At 45.4% G+C, this 24115-nt stretch overlaps 1 protein-coding gene across 1 annotated transcript; it reads right to left on the bottom strand.

Moving 5' to 3' along the window:
* Positions 1-1321: 1321 nt before the first annotated feature.
* On the bottom strand, positions 1322-23765 carry CAPZA2 (capping actin protein of muscle Z-line subunit alpha 2). The gene is made up of 10 exons (XM_072146954.1): positions 23609-23765; positions 13005-13068; positions 10446-10497; positions 9680-9743; positions 8118-8324; positions 7949-8028; positions 6963-7041; positions 5273-5344; positions 2930-2992; positions 1322-2144 (listed from the first exon to the last, which is right to left on the bottom strand). Exons 1-10 carry the CDS (start codon positions 23645-23647, stop codon positions 2004-2006), a joined length of 861 nt encoding a protein of 286 aa, XP_072003055.1. The 5' UTR covers positions 23648-23765; the 3' UTR covers positions 1322-2003.
* Positions 23766-24115: the final 350 nt, after the last annotated feature.

Below are 24115 nucleotides of genomic sequence, written 5' to 3'. Positions count from 1 at the left end.
TTGTACTTGAATTTGTTCTCATCTGAATGTGCTTGAACCCCTTACTGAATGTACAACACCGTGAAATTAAAGGTGCTCTATTAATAAACTCATTATTTAATTACTAATAAGCCTTCTGGCCAAAGTGAAAATTGCTAAGCATATTCTGCAATGAAAATCATAAAATATAAATATTGAAATGGATAAGATTTTTTTTGAAACCCTTACTTACTTCCTGACCCTAGTTGAAAGCTAACTATACTAAAGAGATGCAAACACATTGAAACAGTATGTATTGTGTTATACTGACAATATACAGCAGTGGGTAGACAAGGCGTCCGCTTCTAGGGAATCACCTTCACACTTCCCAAACAATATAGTAGTTCATTTAAAAAAAATTATGCCTGCCAAGCATATTGCATTTAAAGAACATCTACCACCAGGATGAAGGATTTTAAAACAAGTACACTGATATACTGGTCTTGCAGGACCTGCTTTTCTTTTACAAAAAAGAAAAAAGGTTTTAACATGGAGCCCAGAGTCCATCAGGTACATTTGCATAATTTTTAAAACTTTTTTTTTTTTAGAAATAAAGGACATAAGCTAGAAGAGTGGATCCTGCCAGAGGGGGCACACACCAGCACGTAAGGTTTACAATCCTTCATCTTGGTGGTAGACGTCCTTTAAAACCCTTACTCATGAAGCGTTGGCTTGCACATTTATATTTGAGAGATTATTGCTTGAAACTTTTAGCAGATTTTGTGCCTGTTGCGCTACTGATTATGTAATCTTTTACACCAGAAAGATGGCCGCAAAACACCGGCCTTGACATAGTACCGCCCCTCCCCCCAAAAGGCTCTTATTTGGTGTGGGAGTTTCACTAAACAGTTTGGTGATTACCAGGATTTAATACCAAGCATCAGACCCGGTCTATTATGATTATATAGATCCAGGTTTACATTTTCAGTTGCTTTCAGAACTAATCATCTTTAGTGCAGTCTCCCTGTACACCGTTTATGAGGTTAGTATCATTATTAATAGTCTTGCAGTCATGTTGCTTCAATGCCTAAACTTGGTCAACCACCTTTGCTAAAGGCATCTGGGACTGGCCTATGACCTTCTTTGGAGCAGAATTTATCATACATTCTATGCCAGTTTTGGTGGGGAAATTTTTGATTCTATTATTGCTATTTTACAATCAAATAAATGCTACCCAGTGCACTTTTTGGAAGGGTAACATATCCATATTCCTATGTATTGTATATTTGAGTTTCTGGTGTAGTGAATAATATATTCAGAGACATTCTGCTTGGAGATTTGCCACAAGATAGATAAACTCAAAGAAATAGAAAATCTGCATTTTAATGTCACATTGAATTGTAATACATTTCAAGTGCAGAAACAGAAAAATAAACTGACAGACATGATAATGAGTACAGGATTATATATATATTACAATTTGCCTTGTTATAATACATCGGCGGCTATGTAATAAAATAAGGGTTAAGGGCAGATGAATTTAAAGCCAATTTGAATAGCTGTCTTGGGAAGAAAGCATTTAATACATATTTAAGCAATGGCTAATTTATCGGTTTCAAGAGAGCGTGGACTTATTATAAGGGGGTTAGATCAATTTAGCAAAATATAAAACGGTACAATAACAATGTTTTCAGACACTCAATCCCCTTCACGTGGCAATGCCATGCTCATCACAGAGCTGGCACATTGCAGGGTGGTACTGTACCTACAAGGGGATTTCTCAGGCGTTGCTAGACATTTTCTTTTGCCTTAGGGGAGGAGTTTATTATGCAGCACAGATCCCACCCCCCAAAATGTAAACAAACTGAAATGAAACTAATATTGGTAAATGTTGTGCTGTAGCTGAATTATTGTAATTACAGTGATTTCCTATTTTATAGCAAGAGGCCATGCTGACCAGGCGAGTTGGCAGTTCCAAATACTTTTGTAACCATGTTTATTTATATGCACAGACACTAAAATCATCCAGTCATGCAATGTTCACGTTAGGCATTTTGCATCTCTTTGCCAATTTTGTAACTAAGAATCTTGTTCCAGTCAATCTTGGTGCGTGTCACTGGCAGCTGCCGGCGTAAGGCTTTGAAAGTAGTGTCAGACATAGTCTGGTAGTTTTCACTGATTGCAGTCTGAAAAAGAAGGCAACAGAGGGTTATGTGACATTCATACAGAGATCTTATATTGTGACAGGTTGAGGAAGATGGTAATGCAATAATAGAAATTAAAAAAAAAAAAAAAGCAAGGTCCACTGACTGCTACCTAAACCCAAAGGTCCATGCTTCCATCAGCTATAACTCGGCTCCTGACATGTACATGAACATGACACTGTATGTCAGGAAGAGATTAATTTCCGGTATTAAATCCCACTATATTTATTCCTTCATGACATTTCTACTTCCAGAAAACACAAATGCATTTAGCTGGAAAGCCAATGACTTCAAATACTTTCCTGAGCAAGTATTTGTGTGTTCCGGAGAATCCCTCAGTGGACAATCAATGGCTGCAGAGGTGGCTGTATATAGCAAAGTCTCCATAAGGAGTATTTTCTATTTCCTGATTTGGTATCATGGTGGCTGCTTGACCCACTACCCAGTGATCCCACATAATAATAACTCCTTTATTTATATATCACACACAGATTACTCAGTGATACACAGAGCTCACCAAATCAGTCCCTGTCTCCATGTCAGTACTGGGAGAACATAGATAATTACTGAAAAAAATATGAGTATCTGTTTAACCTCTGTCAGGATAGTATGTGCTGGCTGACTATGCCACGCTTACAGTCACAGCCAAATGAATGATATTGTGTTTGTAACCAGTAATTACAGTAAAAACAGGACATTTTTTGTCACAAAGGAACACAATATCAGTTAAAAGACTGTTCATCTTGTATCCCATTTTGAAGACCTACCTGGTACTCATTTTCAGCATCCTCTACAATTTTAATGAACTCCTTTGCAGTTTGAACTTCATTCTAAATAGGGAAAAAAAAAAGTATCAAAATTATATCAAGATTATAAAAAAATCCAAAAGATAAACCCAAACGAAAATATCCATTATGTGAATCAGAGCAATGCCAATTGGCTGTGGAATGGTGCAAAGCCCTTGCACAATCTCAAATCATGTGATATTGAAGGATATATAGATTTTTATATATATATATATATTTAAGTTGCCTCTATATTTAAAACAGTAATGGAAGTAATGGAAGTAATAAACTTCCATTATGTCCCTTCAGGGGATCCTGCAGTGGACCGGCCGAGGTGCTCCCAGGCACTGCTATGAGGCAGGAGGCACAACATTGCGTGGTCACGTTTCTCCAACTCATAAAAGAGGCAGAGAAAGCTGCAGGAAGTGCAGTGCAGGATTCACCTGAAGTTATATATAGATATAAAGATATATCTATCCATCTATTTATATTATCCAATATAGAAATCTCAGCTAACCCCCTTAAATGTATTTAGTACAAATTCCAAGTACAATTTATGTACCCTGACAACACATGAGTGTCAGGCAGTTTGATGACTAGGAACATCCATTAATTATACAAAGATGAACATTTACTGAAAATCAAACCTTTATAATCAGCTATTGCAGATTATTACATACAAAAGATGAACAGTTACATTTTGGATTGGGCTATGTTAATAATTAAAGTATAGAAAATCCTACAGTATTTACCATAGATGTGTGAAGGAAAACACAATGTTATTAGCTATATAAAGGTGAAGTTTACGTACACTGTATATACATATTTACATGTTTTCTCATCTGTAATAACATCAGAATGAACATTTCCTGTTTAAAGTCAAACACGATTACCAAATTATTTCTTTTTGTCAAATGCCAGAATGAGCGGGAGAGAAAATGATTACAGAATATGGTCGAGGCCCCTAATACAGTAGTACATGGCCAGGCAGCCGGCCCCTAATACAGTAGTACATGGCCAGGCAGCCGGCCCCTGCCCCAGTAGTACATGGCCAGGCAGCCGGCCCCTGCCCCAGTAGTACATGGCCAGGCAGCCGGCCCCTGCCCCAGTAGGACATGGCCAGGCAGCCGGCCCCTGCCCCAGTAGGACATGGCCAGGCAGCCGGCCCCTGCCCCAGTAGGACATGGCCAGGCAGCCGGCCCCTGCCCCAGTAGGACATGGCCAGGCAGCCGGCCCCTGCCCCAGTAGGACATGGCCAGGCAGCCGGCCCCTAATACAGTAGTACATCGCCAGGCAGCCGGCCCCTAATACAGTAGTACATCGCCAGGCAGCCCGCCCCTAATACAGTAGTACATCGCCAGGCAGCCCGCCCCTAATACAGTAGTACATCGCCAGGCAGCCCGCCCCTAATACAGTAGTACATCGCCAGGCAGCCCGCCCCTGCCCCCCCGTACATCGCCAGGCAGCCCGCCTTTCCGACGGCTGATATAATGATGGCACACCCGAAACATACTGCTTCTTTGTTTAACATCATGGCAATGTCCAAGGGTGATGCCACACGTCCCTTTTTTCGTCCATTAAAAAACGTATCAGTTTTTGACCATTTATCATGCGTTTGGCTGTTTAGAACCTGTTAATCTTAATAGAAAATCAGGTTTGAAGCAGCCAAACATGGTAAATGGTCAAAAACTGATGAGTTTTCAAAACGCATGCGTTTAACGGACTGGAAACGCATGCATTAAAACGGATTGAAAACGGGACGCGTGTCATCACCCTTAAACATTGCCATGATGTTACACAAAGAAGCAGTAGGTTTCAGGTGTGCCATCATTATATGGGCTGTCCCATATTGTTTAAAGGCATAGTAATCTTGGTGTATGTTAGTTTTTGACTTTATCGAAAGGAATATAAATGCCGTAAACAATGCTCTCTCATGATCCTGGTATTTGGCAAATATAAATAATATAAAAAAGTTCTAGCATTTAGTTTATGGTAATAAGTTTCCCTAGTTAAGAGTGAGAGAAGCGAAAATTGCTGCTGGCCTGTGAAAGCCCCTGGGTAAGAACTCCTTAACACAGCCGTTCATGGGGACGTACATGCGGCCACATATACGTCCCCATAGACGGCAATGGTGGCGGTATGGTGCCACACATAAAAAATAAAGAGCATGCTCTATCTTTCTACGAGTGTGCGTTGTTTCCCATGGAGGGCATACCGCATGTGAATGAAACCTTAGTTGTAAGTGTAATGAATTTTTACACAGAATCACATATTTTGGCAGACCTGTAGATCTTTACTAACCTAGTTACAGTAATGTTTACTTACCGTCACAGTTAGTGACTCTGCAACATCTTTATGGCTCACTAGCTGAACATTACCATCTTCATAATAATGAACCTGGGAAAAGGTAAGAAAAGTATTACCAACATATAGAAAATGAATCCTTAAAGTGAAACTACATTAAGAAGAGGAGGCAGACTCCAACAGACCATGGTTATTCAGCTCTGTAAGGCTATAAGCCTCTAAGTTACTGTAAAGAGTGCAGCCAATAGAACTTTAACAATTTAATAACAAATGCAAATAAAAATAAACTACGGCTCCTTGTACACAACCAGGTGCAGGAAGGAAGGGGGGGGGGCAGCACTCCTCACCACTCCTTTCTCCATAGTTGGCCGGGCAACCAAGCTGTTAATCCGGCAAAAAGATAGGACAAGTACTGTGTCTGACAAAGTATGGTGGTCAATATGGCCATTCAAATCAATGAATGTATTGTCCATTGAAGCAATTGTGGCCGTGTGCTACTTGTATTAAAATTGTATGGTACGGTTAGCACACGCCCAGAAAATAAAAGTCTTTGTGAATCAGCCCTTATAAACTGACCACAACAGTGTGCTAGGGGCATGAATCACTGACCTTGCAGTATCCAGTTTCACAGACCGACCACATTGCAGTGAAGGGGGTCTATGCATTACAGCAATATATGATGCATGGAATCCCTTCTTCCCTGTAATACAAAAGCTGTAATCCTGATCACTATGTTTACCCTTTCCCAGCAATGTGGTCGCTCCATGTAACAGGACACTGCAATGTTAGTGATTCACAGTCCAACTACAGCAGTGTGTTAAATATAAAATCAATATTTTTATTAATTTAGTCATGCAAGTAAGTGTCCCCCCATGAAGTCATAAAGGACCACCGGAAGGACATTTCCAAGTTTTATTATCCGCTACAGTAATTAACTGCTTCTGTCTTCTTCCCAGGGTTTCTGGCTATCCCAGACAGCTGAAGACCTTGCCTGTTACTGTGACCCAACTAAAGATGGTGAGTGGTGATAAAGTAGTTAAGATCACGGATAAAGAGCAACATCTGGGTGCTTGGAGTTACATTATAAAACAATTAGGAACAAACATCTCTACACTTTGCCTGATCATCAACCCATGTAAGGCTTCAAATGGAAATCAAGATGGGGGAAAAAAAATAAAATTTAAATTAATTAAAAAAAAAAAAAACCTCATTGTAACCTGGATGTCAAGTGCAACATCTAAAGTGTTTTACTAGTACAGACTGATCTCCAAATTAAAGAACCATAAGTCAGCAATAAGCAAAAAGTGAGGTGCCTCCTTTCAAATAAAATTATACCACATGCGAATTCATGTAATAAATCTGCATATCTTACATCTGTACTTCAGTTTCACACAAAGTTTGATCAATAAATCTCACTGTTTGTGCTGCATGGAATGTCTGGCCCAAATGCTGAGCGGCCAGAACTTGAACTCAGCTTATAAGTTCAGTTCTAGTTGCTCATCATTCGGGCCGGTCGCTCCAGCTTGCCCACACAGGGAGTTTGACTGATTGAAAGTCACGGGTGTGAAACAGGACTTATGCAGATCGGAGGTCTGGATAAATTGCACTGAAACTGCTGTACTGTCCAGTCTTCTTACCACGACTATGGTACAGGAAGTAGCCCTAACTATGATGCAAGAAGTTCGGTCCAGCCCAGCTACAATACACATACCTGAATTTTTAGAATGCCTACCACCTTTGTAGTGGATTGTGTGATTGTAAACTTCCATTCTGACCTCCAGCGTCCATTCCTGTAAAATATTTTGAAGAGTCAGCTAGCTGTAGAAAGTTAATCCAAGTATCTTACCAAATACATACTGACCATCCAGTAGTCATAAGTAATCAGGAGATATCTGGCGATTAACAAGATTTATATTCCTAGGATCTCTGCTCAGAGACCTTGTCCATGAACAGTGTGGAAAATCCTAACACTTTGGTCAGTGAAAATTGTTTGGTCAGAGTTCATTCAAAGTGCTATGCAACAATGCCTTTTTGGAGCACAAATCATCTTTCATTTGTGCCATATTCTCTCTTCTCTCTCAACTACTTCCTTGAAAAACTTTTCACCCATTGACTTCAAAGTATGACACGCTCTGCCTATAACGTATCACAACACAGAGACACAGCAAGAAAAAATCCCATAAAACAATATACCCGCTGAGTGTTGTTTGGGGCAAGTCCAATGTGATGACGGATTGTCGGCAAGAGGCCTAAGGGGGCGGCACATGTGGCGTTTAGGTTGCACATTGTGTTTGAATTGCATATAGAATCGTAATTCAAGTTCAGCAGGGAGGGGTTACTCTTGATCGCAAAGGTGCTTACACTTAGATACCTGTGATAGATAAAAAACAGCATGGGTTTACATTGTTTTCTTCTAGTTTTTGATCACAAGTGTTTAGGTCTAGAATGCATCTGTGATGGGAAGAAGCTCCTCCCTGCTGAACGTGAATTGCATCTCTAAACTCAATGTAAACGAGGCCCAACTGTTCCCTGACAATCAACGTCACCACATTTCTTTAAAAAAAAAAAAAAAAAAAAAAAAAAAAAGGTCCACATATATTTACATGTACAATAAAGAAAAAATATAAACCCTAATGACATGAGGGTTAGTAAAAGCCAATAGGTCCTCTAGGTGAATGAGGTAGTAAAATTACTTACCAGAAGTTCTTAGCTTGAAACTGGTGACTCTCAATGCATACAATTATTGTTTGTTGTCCATCTATAGTTTTGCCATACACCTAAAAACATGAACGTTTTCACCGTTAGAAATGCTGGACTAAACATACAATCCATGTTCTAATATAGAAAATATGAGAAATAAACTTACAGTACAAACTCCATTTGGATAATGATCTTTCACATAGGATCTTACTGCCGTATCCACAACATTCCTCCACGACTCTATAGCGTTTTCCCCTTCATAGGGCCTGTGGTCACTTGCCTCCTTTCTCAAGTGATCAAACTTAAATGAAATCTTGTTTTTAGGGTCCAGGAATCTTCCATTGCCAAGGTCTCCATGCTCGGTTATTAATACCTGAATAAAAAAAATATATATATGATGTATTTGATAAATAAACAAACCATGTGCTTGATGCCAAAACACCATTCAGATGAAAGAATTGACTTCAGAGATATCTGACCCCTTTAACCCTTTAAGGACACAGGGTTTTTTTGTTCATTTCTCACTCTCCACTTTCAAAAATCCCTAACTTTTTCATTTTTATGTCTACAGACCTGTGTAAGGGCTTATTTGTGCGTAACAAATTTTACTTTCCCTTAATGTTATTTATTTTAACACTCCGTATACTGCAAAGCTAAAAAAAATTCCAAATGTGGAAAAATTTTTTAAAAAACCCCAAAAAATAAAAACGCACGTCACGTTCTTGTGGGCTCAGTTTTTACGACTTTGACTGTACGTTCCAAATAAGACCTCTACTTCATTCTTTCGTTCGGTACGATCACGGTTATACCAAATTTATATAGGTTTTATTGCGTTTTCATACAATTTTCAAAAATTAAAACGAATGTGTACAAAGAAAAAAAAATGTTTTGTCATCTTCTGACACTAACAACTTTTTCATGCTTTGGTGTACGGAGATGTGTGAGGTGTTATTTTTTGCTAAATGAGCCAACGTTTTCATTGCTGCCATTTTGAGGTCTGTGCGACATTTTGATCATTTTTTATTCCATTTTTAATGTGACGTAAAAGATGTAAAAGTCGCATTTCGGACATTTTGGCGCCATTTCCCGTCTCGGAGGTCACCACCGGCCGTAACCGTTTTTATATTTTGATAGATCGGGCATTTTGGGAAGCGGCGATACCTAATGTGTCTGTGATTTTTACTGTTTAGTATGTTTTATAACAGTTCTAAGGAAAGGGGGGTGATTCGAATTTTTTATATTTTATAAATTTTTTAAACTTTTCTTTTTTTCACTATTTCTTAGACCATCTAGGGTACATTAACCCTAGATGGTCAGATCATTACTACCATATACTGCAATACTTCTGTATTGCAATATATGGCATTTTTGCATGTTATTCGTTACATGTTATTCGTTTTGCATGTTATTCGTTACAATGAGCCACTCGCTCATTGTAACGAATCTGCAGAAGCCATTTAGCCTTGTGTCAAACGAAGACCCGAGGCTACCATGGCAACCGATCGCTGCCCCCCCCGATAACATTCGGGGAGCGTCGATCGTAAGAAAGATGGCGGTGCTCACGTGCCGCCATCTTTTAAATGCCGCAGGCGACTTTGCCGGCGGCAACGGAAAGGTTAATAGCAGCGATCGGTCCTTATATGAAGAGGGCTCAGCCTGTGATGGAATGGAGAATCATCTAACAAGACATATACATCTGTGCACCTACACATACACTGCTGCACATACCTGATCTTCGTAACCTTCAACTTTTACTGGGGTGAACTGATCCAAGTTGTATTGTGCAAAGGCACTAAATAAAAAAAAAACAAAATTGTTACAGCTCTACCTGTAGGAATGCAAAATTCAATCATGAAGAAACATTCATAAACTAACCCTTCACAGTAGCCTGACCCATTAAAATTATAGTCCTGCAAGTCCCGAATAGATAGCAACAAAGAGTTTGCCTTCACATAGTCCAAACAAAATTTCACCTACGTCTAAAAAAATAATTCGTCAAATTAGTCTATGTATGTTGTTGTATTTGTTTTTTTTGTGTTTATCGCAAATTTTTAATTTTTTCTTTGCTGCACGTGTCCCTTATAGGAGCAATTGTGCCAAATCACAAATAATGAATTTAGTTCAGTATTGTGAAAACTAGTCTAAGCAAATAATAGATTTAGCACGAGCAGGGTCTATTTTAAAGTGACTTTCCACTGTCCAATGTTCATTTGTCGCAATGAAAAGTCGCAAAACAGCATGTGTACCACATCTACGCAATAACACCAAACAGACAAAAAATCCCAATAATAAATGCCCCCTCCCATATGTTCCAAGTTACCCATAGTGGTCTTCAAATTTGCCGCCTATCTGCAGCCCCCCTCCCAAATACGTTCATTTGTGTATGGCCAAATATACTGAGCTGTTATTTATTTTACATATAATATAACAAGTTGGTGATATTTGCAACTATAATTAAAACATTGTGAGAAGAATCAAAGATAATACTACTTACTGAGCAGCACCTTCCCTGAGTAAATTATCATTGTTAAGCAGGAACCGGACATCTGCAGGGGAAAACAAATCCATGTTATTCTTAGGGCTCATTCACATGGCTGTCCGCGGGGACGGACATGTGGCCACATGTACGTCCCCATAGATGGCAATAGCGGCACGGCGGTGTGGCAGCGATCCCGGCCGCACACCGTAAAAATATGGAGCATGCTCTATCTTTCAGTGAGTGTGCGGCCGTGTGCCGCTGTTTTCTATGTAGGGAGGAGGGGTCACCTCCTCCTCCTCTCCAGCACACATCGGCATGCCAGCACGGGGGGAATACCATGTGTGTATGTACAGAGAAAACAACTGCACACATCTAGTTTGACATTAGCATTTATAAAACGTAAAAAAAAACTGTATTTACATAACAGATGCTTGAGTGCAAATAACCTGTAGAGACATGGCATGTGCCCCCAAGAAATATCACATGGTCACACCCTCTGCTGTTATACTCATATTTAACTCACATGCTGCCCATGTCCTTCTGATTCTCCTTGAGATAGTTCTACTCCTTCATTGGAGTCCAGCTGTGATCAGTTAAACTGATTGGGCTTGATTAAGAAAGGTACACACCAGTCTATATAAGACATGTCAGAGCAGAGCAGAGAATCTTGGGGTCTAAGGAACAGAATTGTGGCAATGCACAGATCTGCCCAAGGTTACAAAATAATTTCTGCTGCACTCAAGGTTCCCAAGAGCACAATGGCCTCCATAATTTTTAAATGGAAGAAGTTTGGGATGATCACAACTCTTCCTCCACTTGCCGTGGATTGTGGGATAAGAGTCTTTGTGAGTGAGGTAAAGAAGTACCCCAACATCACAGTGGCTCCAGAGACGCAGTAGGGAGAGGTGAGAAAGTTCCACAAAGTCAACTTTCACTGCAGCCCCAGTCAGGTCTTTATGGCAGAATGTGCCAACTGAAGCTTCTCCTCAGCGCTAAGCGGTATGTGTGGCCATTACCTGCCAAATACAATCCGAACAATGAAACATGGTGGTGGCAGCATCATGCTATGGAGGCATTCTTTAGCTGCAGGGACAGGACTGGTTGCATTTTAAGGAAAGACAAATGTGGGCAAGTACTGGGATATCCTGGACGAAAATTTCTTCCAGAGTGCTCTGGACCTCAGACCTGGGCCGAAGGTTCACCTTCTAACAAGACAATGACACTAAGCACACAGCTAAAATAACAAAGCAGTGGCTTATGAACAACTCTGCATTCTTGACTGGTTCAGCCAGAACCCTGACCTTAAGGGCGCGTTCACACGTTGCGTGTTGGTCGCGTTTTCATTGCGTTTGAAACGCATATACAACAGCTGATGAGAGGTGATTTGCCTAATTACATTACCGTTTACGTTTGTAAACACAATGTTAACGCATGCGTTTACAAAACACATGCGTTAGCGCGTTGTTAACACATGTGTTAACATCGCATTTACAATGCGTTTTGTGAACGGAAATGTTAACAGTGATGTAATTAGGCAAATCACCCCTCCACAGCTGTTGTATATGCGTTTCAAACGCAATGAAAACGCAGGTCAAAACGTAACATGTGAACGCGCCCTAACCCAATTGAGCATCTCTGGAGAGACTTGGCTGTTCACCATCCAAACAGAGACCTGAAGATGATCTGCAAGGAAGAGTGGTGTGAAAAACTTGTTGCATCATTCCCAAGACGACTTATGGCTGTACTAGCTCGAAAGATGCTAAATACTTTTGGCCATGAAAGAAAATTCTCAAATTTCAATACCCTAGTGATGTTTACACAAAAAAGATCATTTTAAACCACTTACTTTACAATTTTAGTGTACATTTACACAGCCATATGCCCACATGACGTGGAGTGGTCACCAGAATAATAACCATTTCTTGCAGTGTGCAAAAAAACTGATTTCTGTGTTTCTATGCTAGAAACCTGTCTAACTGTCTGTATCTCTAGTTTGTAGCTGTGAATTGAAGGAAATCTACCATTAGAAGATTATCTCCCATGCCAGCATGATCGGTAGCACCATAAAAGCCGCTACGTAGGTGCGAAAATAAAGAGAAGTGTGCCAAGGATGTGCAAGGAGACGGCACTGCTAATGCTACTGGGGTGTGGAGTAGCCTTAGCTCCCACCCAGGGTACTCCACAACCCAGTAGTCTTAGCAGGTAATTTACATTTTACGGAGATAATATTTCCCAGGATTAAGAATGCCAAATTGGAGCAGAGGCAGGCAGGAGAAATCTATAATCAGATCCACTTCTGATAGTAGATTTCGCATGGTAGGTTTCCTTTACAAGACGTGATTCTTCAATAATACAAAAAGTATTTATATGCAGAGACAGAGGTGTGTGAAGTGCGTATCAGCTCTTTTTAGCTCATTTGCACACGACTTTGGAGGCAATTTCTTATTTAATTTAAGGGGTGATGGTTAACAAACAAAGACAATGCTAGAAAGGACATTAATCCATGGTGCCTCCATTTATAATCATGCAAGTTGTAAAATACTCAATAGCAATATAATGCAAAATATTACTCACCATTAAACACTTCATTAAACTCTCCTGGTGGAGCATGAATGATAAATTTGGCGGCTACGCGTACCTAAACAAAAAAAAAACAAAAAAACAGGTAAACAAACAAACTGAACTCACGGCAGTGAAGTAATAATCATTTGTCATTGAGAACAGGAGCATACAGCAATTTAATCATGACAATGTCTGATGCATGTAAGCAGAAAGTATTGTCAGGTGCAATGATGCATAAATCTAATATCAGAGAATAATAAGAGCAACTGCTACAGAAAGAGGTGAGGGGGGTGGGATGAGGTAACAGGTACATTATACAGAGGGTGGATCTGTGCGGATAAAAGAGGTTTATGAACAAGAGTGTGTAAAGTTTGTCCAGGGCTCCCAGGTCAGTGTGTTTTTCTCCAGAGGGGCGCTCGTCTGCTGAGAGCTTCTCCATTCTCTGATGAATCAAAATCTCAGAGATAGGAGGACTTCCATAACCTGGGGATCAGTTTCCTAGTAGCAATCAGTATGACATGAGCATTTGGCGAGTGGCTGAGGAACCATAGAATAGAAGTGGCTGGGTTGTTAACAATACTGTAATCTGGTCTACTACTCTGGACCAGAAAGGTTGCAGGGGGCAAATAGATGTGGAGCATGTGCTGGGTGCTTGTTTCCATCTTCAGCACTTGTCGGGGCAAGATGGATATATAGTATGGTGCTTGGCAGGGACCCAGTACCACCTAGACATGATTTTATAGTATAGTATTATATTGTATAGTATAGTATTTGCCTAAAAAGATGCATCAGGAAGGAAAGTCTTCTGCACCTGACTCCACCGGATGTAGTAACATTTTTGCATACTACCTTGTAGACAGTCACCAACTTGATGTCAGTTTCTCTTTATCACTCTCCTCCATATTGGGCTGCAGCATATAACTCCCATATTTCCTCGCATGACACTGCGCTAAGGTGTGGTTTCTGATCTATAGTTACAGTCCAGGAGGGGGAATGAGACACACTGCTATTCTAGCAATCCATATCGTAAGCCCTCACGACCATAGCGGATTCAATCCATATTACTATGATGCCCAAATTCCCGCCCTCGGCACAATGTTTGGTCGGTGAGTTAAGATCAGCCATAAGGTTTAAAAAGCTTAGAACTTGACTTATCAACAGAAAGCTAAGTGATGGACACCACGTCAAGAGTACTGTATGCTGCACATGCTAGGACTAGAACTTGACAGATTCTCTTCATAGGCTACTCCAGGGTCATTACAATTGGTAACTATAGGGATTTTGCCGAATTGACAGATCACAGCCACAGTAGAGATCTGTGGCACTTGGTCACAGTGCGGTGATCACACAGTGTCTCACCCCAACATGATCCAGCTGGGCAGTTACTTTGCTTTAAATGGAAAGGGGGAAGGCTGATGAGTGCTCATTTCGCCCCTCTTCTTCCCCCAATAGTGATCTATACCCGCAATCCAGTCTTGCGAGCACACAGCTGTGTTAATGCAGCATTACTCATTGTCCTGTCCAAGCATTGGTCAGGTGCTTTGTGATAACATCTCAATGTGACTCTTCTCCACCCCCAGGACTCCTAACTGGTCACTTGGGGGAGACTTGTCACACAAGTTTTCTGTCGTAGAAGCAGTGAAAAAAAAAATATCATATTCCTGCGCATTGCAGGAATTTGCGATTACAATAGCGCCTATGACAGGCATAGAGTGGCACGGAGGCCTGTGGAGTAAGCAGGCACGGGGCAGGAACATTCTTTTTATGCAAAACTTCACCAGGTCGGAGAGTTAAAATCTGTTTTATTGCCTTTTTACTCAAGGTGACATAAAAATGAACACAAAAAAACTTGCCCACCTAAACATAGCAACCAATCAAAGCAGCTTACGTTATTTCAGAGCATTCAGTGCCTGCTTTCACATTTTTCAGTAGTCATGTGGCATCTACATATAGAGCAGGTTTTCAGCGTCTCTTTCCCACATATCAGTCCAGTCTTAAGCTCCGCTCTATCCTGACAGCAGGGAAACTTCTACACGGTCAGGCTGACTGCTCTGTAAGCAAGTCTAAAATTATAAGCAGCACACGGATCCTGCATTTAGTCCTTCACAGGAAATACACTAAGGTTTTATCTCAATTTCTCAGACTATTGGAATTTTATACAATACTGACAGCCAATAAGGCAGCGATTGAAGTTTCAATATGTGTACACAGTATCTACTACCACTTCCTCCTCCTTTGTGCACTACAAACCAATAGTATCACAACACAGTGTCAACTGCTCATGTGTCCATTTATGGCAATAAAGATTGAGTAAATGACATGGGCAGGAACAGGCACGCCTTCCTAGTTCAGGCTACATAGCAGCACTCACATACAGATCAATAGAGTGACTACTGGCAGAATACAGGCAGCATATGGAAGAGCCTCCACCTTTGTGCATGGAAAGGAGATCCAGCATTAACAAGGTGTCACCTTACATCTGCTTTTTATAAGCTCAGCAGACCCTGTAATACACCAACGCTCTGCATTCAGTAGCCTTCCCAATCCCAGCATGCACTGTGACATCTATCCCCATTAGCAGGAGGGACATACCATGACATTTCCATCATTCCTCATGTTTGATAGTAAACAAAGTATTGAATTAAAACATATGTATCAATGGATTTCGTTCCATGCACTTACTGTACATGTTAGAAAGCCTTTGCACCTCTATGAAAAATAATGCCCTGTGAGCAAGATTTCTTGCTCATAAAGAGCTGAACAGGCAAGTGATATTAGCCAAAGCTATGTCTAAAGGACACCGACCAGCACATTATACATTGTGTATATGCCAAATGTAGAGCAAAAACATGGTGTGACGAAAGCGGTACCGATAATGGCAGAGAACAAACAGGGGATGCCCAGAGATTTCAGCACTGAAGCTGGCACAGATGTCAATGCAGATGACAATCCAATATAGTAAGTCTTGACCTAGGAGCTACCATCCTCCTGTGCTATAACTTTTAACCTGAAAATTACACTCAGGGCTCTGAAGTTGTAGTCCTAATAAAACTCTGAAAATATATATAATAAATTGTTACGATTAGTTCACTCCGTGGGCAGATTTTTTTCCCCCATTAGAATTTGGGGAAATTATGGAATATCCTAAAAATGTCTATTCTATTCCTGATCTAATGATATAGGCCAGTGGTGGCGAACCTATGGCACGGGTGCCAGAGGCGGCACCCGGGCCATCACCACAGCACATCAGACAGGACTCAAAGAATCTTCCTGCAGTTGCAAGCCACTTCAAAGATTCTGCTTTCAGTCATATTTTGATACTTGCTTCTCTACTTAGAACTGTAGAGAGGGGGAAAATGAGTAGACAGGGCCGAATTATCTTTGGAGGACCTTCTGCTGGCCCCACAATTCTCTGTGTACAGAGGGACACTGGAAAGAAGCTAAAATGATGAAATGCTGTCCTCAGGATGCCAATCTGATTGAAAGTTGTTGAAGAACAGGGAGCAATAAGTTTCTGCTTTAATTTTTGGTTTGAGGGGGGTTTGAGTTGCAGTTTGGGCACTCAGCCGCTAAAAGTTTCGCCATCACTGATATAGGCTTTTAGTTGAGATGAATGTGGATGCACTTTTTCTTATGATCAGTAGTGCAGCTCCTCCCCAACAGATCAGAGGAGAAGGAATGTCTAAACTTATCTTAGAACTGCTAGAGTGATCAGGAAAACTGGATTAAATGACATCTACCACCAGGATGAAGGATAGTAAAGCAAGTACACTGATATACTTGTGAGTCCGCTCTGGCAAGATCTGCTTCTCATTAAGCTTCATATGCCCTTCTTATTAAGAAAAAAAAAAAGCTTTTAAAATCATGCAAATGAGCCCAAGGGGCTGCAAGTTCCATTAACACCAACGGAGCCCCTCACGCCCACTGATTTGCATAATATTAAAATCTTTATTTGGTTAAAACAAGAGCATAAGAAGCTAAAATGGCAGATCCTGCCAGAGGGTATACACGCCAGTAGGTCAGTGTGCTTGGTTTACAATCCTTCATCCAGGATTGTCCAGTGTATGTTTTTTCTGTATGCTGCTTAATGTTTTAGTTTGCTTTTCCTCCAAGTTCAGTTTGTTTTTTATATTAGTTTACAACAAAAATGTACTAAATGTTTTTCCCACATAGTGTTTTTTATATAATTACAATCCATTCACGTTAGTCCTAATGTTGTATTCCAAAAAATATGTTCTACCAAAATAACTTTATTTTGAATCTTAAATTTTATTGTAAAATAATGGTGATAAAAATCCTTATTACTGTACATTTATCACTAAAATGTTTACCTTACATCCCCATAAATAAACTTTATCTTATATAACCTGGCATCAGAGGGTGTGTTTCCTGCTCAGCAGGCCCTTTCCATCTACTCCTCCCCATGTCCCATGCCTCTTCTCAGTATATCATGTGACCAGGGTGATGTCCTTTACCCTGTTACATTTGCAACATCTACCCCATGTATGCATCTGATCACAGATGCCTCCATGGGTTTCTACTCCTCCCACAGATTCTAGTCCATAGAATCTGCTTTTATTTCATTGGCTCAGATACATACATGGGGTAGACACTGCAAATGTAACAGGACATGAGAGGATTTCACCCTGGTCACATGACATGAAGTGCCTCTCAATGTTCCACAGCGCAGCATACCCTAGCAGTGAGACCTTTTCATTAGGACACTAATGACAGGCAGGGCTGTGAACACTGCATATACCAGACCCCATTACCATCATTGGACTCACTTTAAGTTGCATACAAGTTAAACTTTTTATTCTTTTTTTTTTTTTTTTTTTTTTTTTTTAAACATTGCAGCCATGTGAAGTAACCACTTAGGGATGAGGGCAATGCTTTTTAATGATAGTTTTAATGAAGTATTTATTTGGATGCGTTAATTTGCATGGCAGATTCTCTTTAGCCATCTTATTCTGCATTCATGCAGACCAGAATTAGGTTATGGATATGATACAGTCAATGTTTTGGATATTTTCATAGTGAACTGTAGTGGATATGTTATATAATAACCAAGCAAATCCATTTCCCGCTCATTTTTTTAAACAATGCATAACCTTGTCCACCATTAGCAGTTATTCCCAAGCATATTTATGTGTATCCATTCTTTCTCCGTGCTAGTGACAGAGCGACCTTAACTTACTGCATGGTTGTGCCAGGTCATCGTAGGTGCATAGACATGACATAATTGGTCTGTGAATAAGAAGTGGCAACACAACTGCTTCAAACATCTGATCAGTGGGGGTGTCAGGTGTTGGACAGATGAAGGAGGAGTTGTTACATCTTAAAATTCCCCAAAACTGGAAATAATGGTGAGGTTTACATAGCTGTAGCGTTGGGAACTGTTAATTCTGTTCTAGTCCAGGTAAGCACATATGGCATCAGAGAGCCACCAGACACCACAGAAGATTGGAAAATAGGAAGGCTATAGGCCACATCTATAATGTGACCTGGCCACAAACTTCTATATCAGTGGATCCCTGCAGCATATGAGAGAAGACTAGACGCTGAACTGAAAGATCAGAATACACTCTTCCTAGGAGAATCCGTAGGGCCACCTTCACATCTTTAAAAAAAAAAAATCTTAAGCGCAATGTAGTTCCAGACCGGATTTATAAAATTTGCAGCAGAAGCAGATCTAGAATCCACAGCAGGTCAGTTTACTGCAGATACTGGGCTCAAAGGCACAATAAAAGAATATCAGGATGAGAATATCATCATGAAATCTGGAGGTACAAGGCATGGAAAAGTCGCAATTCCTAGAGCATGGCTGTGAAATTGCAGCCCCCCCCCCACCCACCCTTTTTGGATAAGTGGGCATGAAGGGGCAAGACACAGTGCAGGGGAAAGCCTGGCCAGCTGAATTTACTATGGCAGCTTATAGCTGAAATCTGGTGTAAATTGTACTACAGCACATGAGTCCTGTCAGGTATCACTATTTTTACCCAGATATCCTCACCCAAATATAAAAGGGTTGGACCAACATAGAAAATTTTACTGCAAGTGACCAAAATACTTGGGAGTGGGGACTAAAAGACCGCAAAGTGCTCCAAGTTATAGGAGCGCAGGTTGCATACTCCACCGGAAGTCCATTCAGGATATTTCAGATAGGAGTACTATATGCCAGGTAACCCTTTTTGCTGCATAGGCAAGAATGGCTCAACCTTAAAGGGCAGATGATCTGAAATCTGATGGTTCGACAATTGGGACCAGGAACTGGATCAACAGTTGTATAACCTGTCTTGTCTATGGGACTGGCGTGGCCCCTTCTCACGATCACTGGGGATCCAGAAATCAGACGCATCACCAGTCTTTTCTCCACTTGTAAAGAGTGTCCAATGTCAGGTCCACAGTGACTTAAACACATTGGTTGCAGCTTAGCAATAGTCTATGGCACACAAGTGACACCCAGCTAGTCACATGACCCTTCAGAAATACATTTCAATAATGACTCTATTTCCATTTTACGTGATCTGTGAAGTCTCCACAACTGGTTTTGTCTGACAAAAAAGAACTGATGTATGATGTGAACTGACCTTCACCACTTCTGCCCCCTCCACTTGCATCATCTTACTGCCCCCTGTCATAGTGAGCCAATATCAACCTTAGCATCAGATGACAAACATTACATCCCCATGGAGTGAGGGGTAGGTTCACTAATAAGATGCCACCCAGTGTAGACACCCCTGGTGGTAAGTGGCAGTGCCAGCTCCTGCAGGATGGAGCACCCCCAACATCCTGATGGAGTGAGGGGTAGGTTCACTAGCAACAGCCTGGCACTCAGTGCAGACACCCCTGATGGTAGGTGGCAGCACAGGGAAGCGCAAAGCTTCTTCAGGGTGGAGCACGCACAACAAGAGGGGTAGGTTCACTGGTAGGAGCTTTACACCCAGTGCAGCCCACTGGGGTAAGTGGCAGCACACAGGTGGAGTGAGAGGGCAGGAGCAGTGCCCCTGATGGTAGGTGGCAGCACACAGGTGTAGTGAGGGGGTAGGCGCAGCTCCCATGGTGGTAAGTGGTAACACACAGGTGGAGTGAGAGGGCAGTAGCAACGCCCCTGAGGGTAGATGGCAGCACAAAGGTGGAGTGAGGGGTAGGAGCAGTGCCCCCCAGTGGTAAGTGGAAGCACACAGGTGGAGTGAGGGGGTAGGAGCAGAACCCCTGATGGTAGGTGGCAGCACATAGATGGAGTGAGTGGGTAGGAGGTGGCTGAGTGAGTAGCACTTCTGCCTTGCAGCGCTGGACTCCTGGGTTCAAGTCCCACCCAGGTCAACATATAAATAAAGAATTATTATTTAGGAGCAGCAGCCCTGGTGGTAGGTGGCAGCACACTGATGGAGTGAGTAGGTTCATTAGTAGGTGCAACACCCCCTGGTGATAGGTGGCAGCACACAGGGGGAGTGAGGGGGTAGGAGCAGTGCCCTTGGTGGTAGCACACAGGTGGGCACAGCGCCCCTATTGGTAGTTGACAACACACAGGTGGAGGGAGGGGGTAGGTTTATTAGTAGGAGCAGGCCCAGTTGTAAGTGGAAGCACACAGGTGGAGCGATGGGGGAAGGCGGCAGCGCCCCTGGTGGTAGGCGGCAGCGCACAGGTGGAGCGAGGGGGGAAGGCGGCAGCGCACAGGTGGAGCGAGGGGGGAAGGCGGCAGCGCACAGGTGGAGCGAGGGGGGAAGGCGGCAGCGCACAGGTGGAGCGAGGGGGGAAGGCGGCAGCGCACAGGTGGAGCGAGGGGGGAAGGCGGCAGCGCACAGGTGGAGCGAGGGGGGAAGGCGGCAGCGCACAGGTGGAGCGAGGGGGGAAGGCGGCAGCGCACAGGTGGAGCGAGGGGGGAAGGCGGCAGCGCACAGGTGGAGCGAGGGGGGAAGGCGGCAGCGCACAGGTGGAGCGAGGGGGGAAGGCGGCAGCGCACAGGTGGAGCGAGGGGGGAAGGCGGCAGCGCACAGGTGGAGCGAGGGGGGAAGGCGGCAGCGCACAGGTGGAGCGAGGGGGGAAGGCGGCAGCGCACAGGTGGAGCGAGGGGGGAAGGCGGCAGCGCACAGGTGGAGCGAGGGGGGAAGGCGGCAGCGCACAGGTGGAGCGAGGGGGGAAGGCGGCAGCGCACAGGTGGAGCGAGGGGGGAAGGCGGCAGCGCACAGGTGGAGCGAGGGGGGAAGGCGGCAGCGCACAGGTGGAGCGAGGGGGGAAGGCGGCAGCGCACAGGTGGAGCGAGGGGGGAAGGCGGCAGCGCACAGGTGGAGCGAGGGGGGAAGGCGGCAGCGCACAGGTGGAGCGAGGGGGGAAGGCGGCAGCGCACAGGTGGAGCGAGGGGGGAAGGCGGCAGCGCACAGGTGGAGCGAGGGGGGAAGGCGGCAGCGCACAGGTGGAGCGAGGGGGGAAGGCGGCAGCGCACAGGTGGAGCGAGGGGGGAAGGCGGCAGCGCACAGGTGGAGCGAGGGGGGAAGGCGGCAGCGCACAGGTGGAGCGAGGGGGGAAGGCGGCAGCGCACAGGTGGAGCGAGGGGGGAAGGCGGCAGCGCACAGGTGGAGCGAGGGGGGAAGGCGGCAGCGCACAGGTGGAGCGAGGGGGGAAGGCGGCAGCGCACAGGTGGAGCGAGGGGGGAAGGCGGCAGCGCACAGGTGGAGCGAGGGGGGAAGGCGGCAGCGCACAGGTGGAGCGAGGGGGGAAGGCGGCAGCGCACAGGTGGAGCGAGGGGGGAAGGCGGCAGCGCACAGGTGGAGCGAGGGGGGAAGGCGGCAGCGCACAGGTGGAGCGAGGGGGGAAGGCGGCAGCGCACAGGTGGAGCGAGGGGGGAAGGCGGCAGCGCACAGGTGGAGCGAGGGGGGAAGGCGGCAGCGCACAGGTGGAGCGAGGGGGGAAGGCGGCAGCGCACAGGTGGAGCGAGGGGGGAAGGCGGCAGCGCACAGGTGGAGCGAGGGGGGAAGGCGGCAGCGCACAGGTGGAGCGAGGGGGGAAGGCGGCAGCGCACAGGTGGAGCGAGGGGGGAAGGCGGCAGCGCACAGGTGGAGCGAGGGGGGAAGGCGGCAGCGCACAGGTGGAGCGAGGGGGGAAGGCGGCAGCGCACAGGTGGAGCGAGGGGGGAAGGCGGCAGCGCACAGGTGGAGCGAGGGGGGAAGGCGGCAGCGCACAGGTGGAGCGAGGGGGGAAGGCGGCAGCGCACAGGTGGAGCGAGGGGGGAAGGCGGCAGCGCACAGGTGGAGCGAGGGGGGAAGGCGGCAGCGCACAGGTGGAGCGAGGGGGGAAGGCGGCAGCGCACAGGTGGAGCGAGGGGGGAAGGCGGCAGCGCACAGGTGGAGCGAGGGGGGAAGGCGGCAGCGCACAGGTGGAGCGAGGGGGGAAGGCGGCAGCGCACAGGTGGAGCGAGGGGGGAAGGCGGCAGCGCACAGGTGGAGCGAGGGGGGAAGGCGGCAGCGCACAGGTGGAGCGAGGGGGGAAGGCGGCAGCGCACAGGTGGAGCGAGGGGGGAAGGCGGCAGCGCACAGGTGGAGCGAGGGGGGAAGGCGGCAGCGCACAGGTGGAGCGAGGGGGGAAGGCGGCAGCGCACAGGTGGAGCGAGGGGGGAAGGCGGCAGCGCACAGGTGGAGCGAGGGGGGAAGGCGGCAGCGCACAGGTGGAGCGAGGGGGGAAGGCGGCAGCGCACAGGTGGAGCGAGGGGGGAAGGCGGCAGCGCACAGGTGGAGCGAGGGGGGAAGGCGGCAGCGCACAGGTGGAGCGAGGGGGGAAGGCGGCAGCGCACAGGTGGAGCGAGGGGGGAAGGCGGCAGCGCACAGGTGGAGCGAGGGGGGAAGGCGGCAGCGCACAGGTGGAGCGAGGGGGGAAGGCGGCAGCGCACAGGTGGAGCGAGGGGGGAAGGCGGCAGCGCACAGGTGGAGCGAGGGGGGAAGGCGGCAGCGCACAGGTGGAGCGAGGGGGAAGGCGGCAGCGCACAGGTGGAGCGAGGGGGAAGGCGGCAGCGCCCCTGGTGGTAGTTGGCAGCACACAGGTGAAGTGAGGGGATAGGAGTAGCGCCCCTAGTGGTAGGTGGCAGCACACAGGGGAAGTGAGAGAGTAGGAGCAGCACCCCTGGTGGTAGGTGGCAGCACACAGGTGAAGTGAGGGGTAGGTTCATTAGTAAGAGCATCCCCCCTATGTAAGTGAAAGCACCCGTGTGGAGTGAGGGGGTAGGGGCAGCTCCTGCAGGGTGGAGCACCCACATGTGAAGAGGAAGTTGTGCTATGAGGAAGTGTCCCTGCGCTGGGGGCATGAGAAGTGTACGGGAAGTCCTGTGTGACAGCTCTGTGCCGGGCAGGGCCGGGCCTCCAGGGCCCCCACCCTCCTGCTTCCTATTTTCGGCTAAGGCCGTACAAGGAGCGGCCACAAGCCACAGCCCAGAACATCATGAGAGACAGCCCGGAGCCCGCCTGTCACCCGCCACCCCAGCCCGTAACCGGCCGCCACAGGCCTACGCACTAGGACACCCGAGACACAGCGCCCCCCGCAGGCTTCCCTTGTAGCTACATATAACCTCACAAGACAATGGCTGTAATGAGCGGAGCGTCCGCAGCGCACATCAATTCACCAACCTTGTCCTCATCGGACAGCTGATCTTCCACGTCCGCCATCTTCTTCACCCCCTTTTCCTGACTGACGGTGCGCGCCCTCTGGGCGGAGCCTGACGTCACGGAGCTGCAGGGAGTAGCAAGACGGGAGCGCGCATGTGAGCCGCGGGAGCGTGCTCCGTGTCTATGCCAGTCACGTGCTCCCGATGTTCCCAGTCTGTGGGAAGCAGGTTACGCTGTGTGCTGTGGCATGCAGTTATCAGGAGGGGGCAGTGCACACACTGGTGACTGGGCAATGTAATGGAGCTGCAGGTGTGAGGAGCCCTCCTCTGGTGATTCTATGTCATGCATCTATGGGTATTGCTAGAATCTCCATGAAGGACTTCATATAGGACTCCGGTATGCTTCTTATCCCAGGCTTCATTGCACATGAGACTATTGTCTCATCTCTTGCTATCCGCTGATTTTTGGACAATCTTGGAGCTGGTAAACGCTTTTTTGCCAGTCTCTGTCGTAACTTGTATTAAAGGA

The sequence above is a fragment of the Engystomops pustulosus genome, chromosome 4, assembly GCF_040894005.1.
Source record: "Engystomops pustulosus chromosome 4, aEngPut4.maternal, whole genome shotgun sequence".
NCBI classification, from domain to species: Eukaryota; Metazoa; Chordata; class Amphibia; order Anura; family Leptodactylidae; genus Engystomops; species Engystomops pustulosus.
This window is presented reverse-complemented; position numbering and strand designations above follow the sequence as displayed.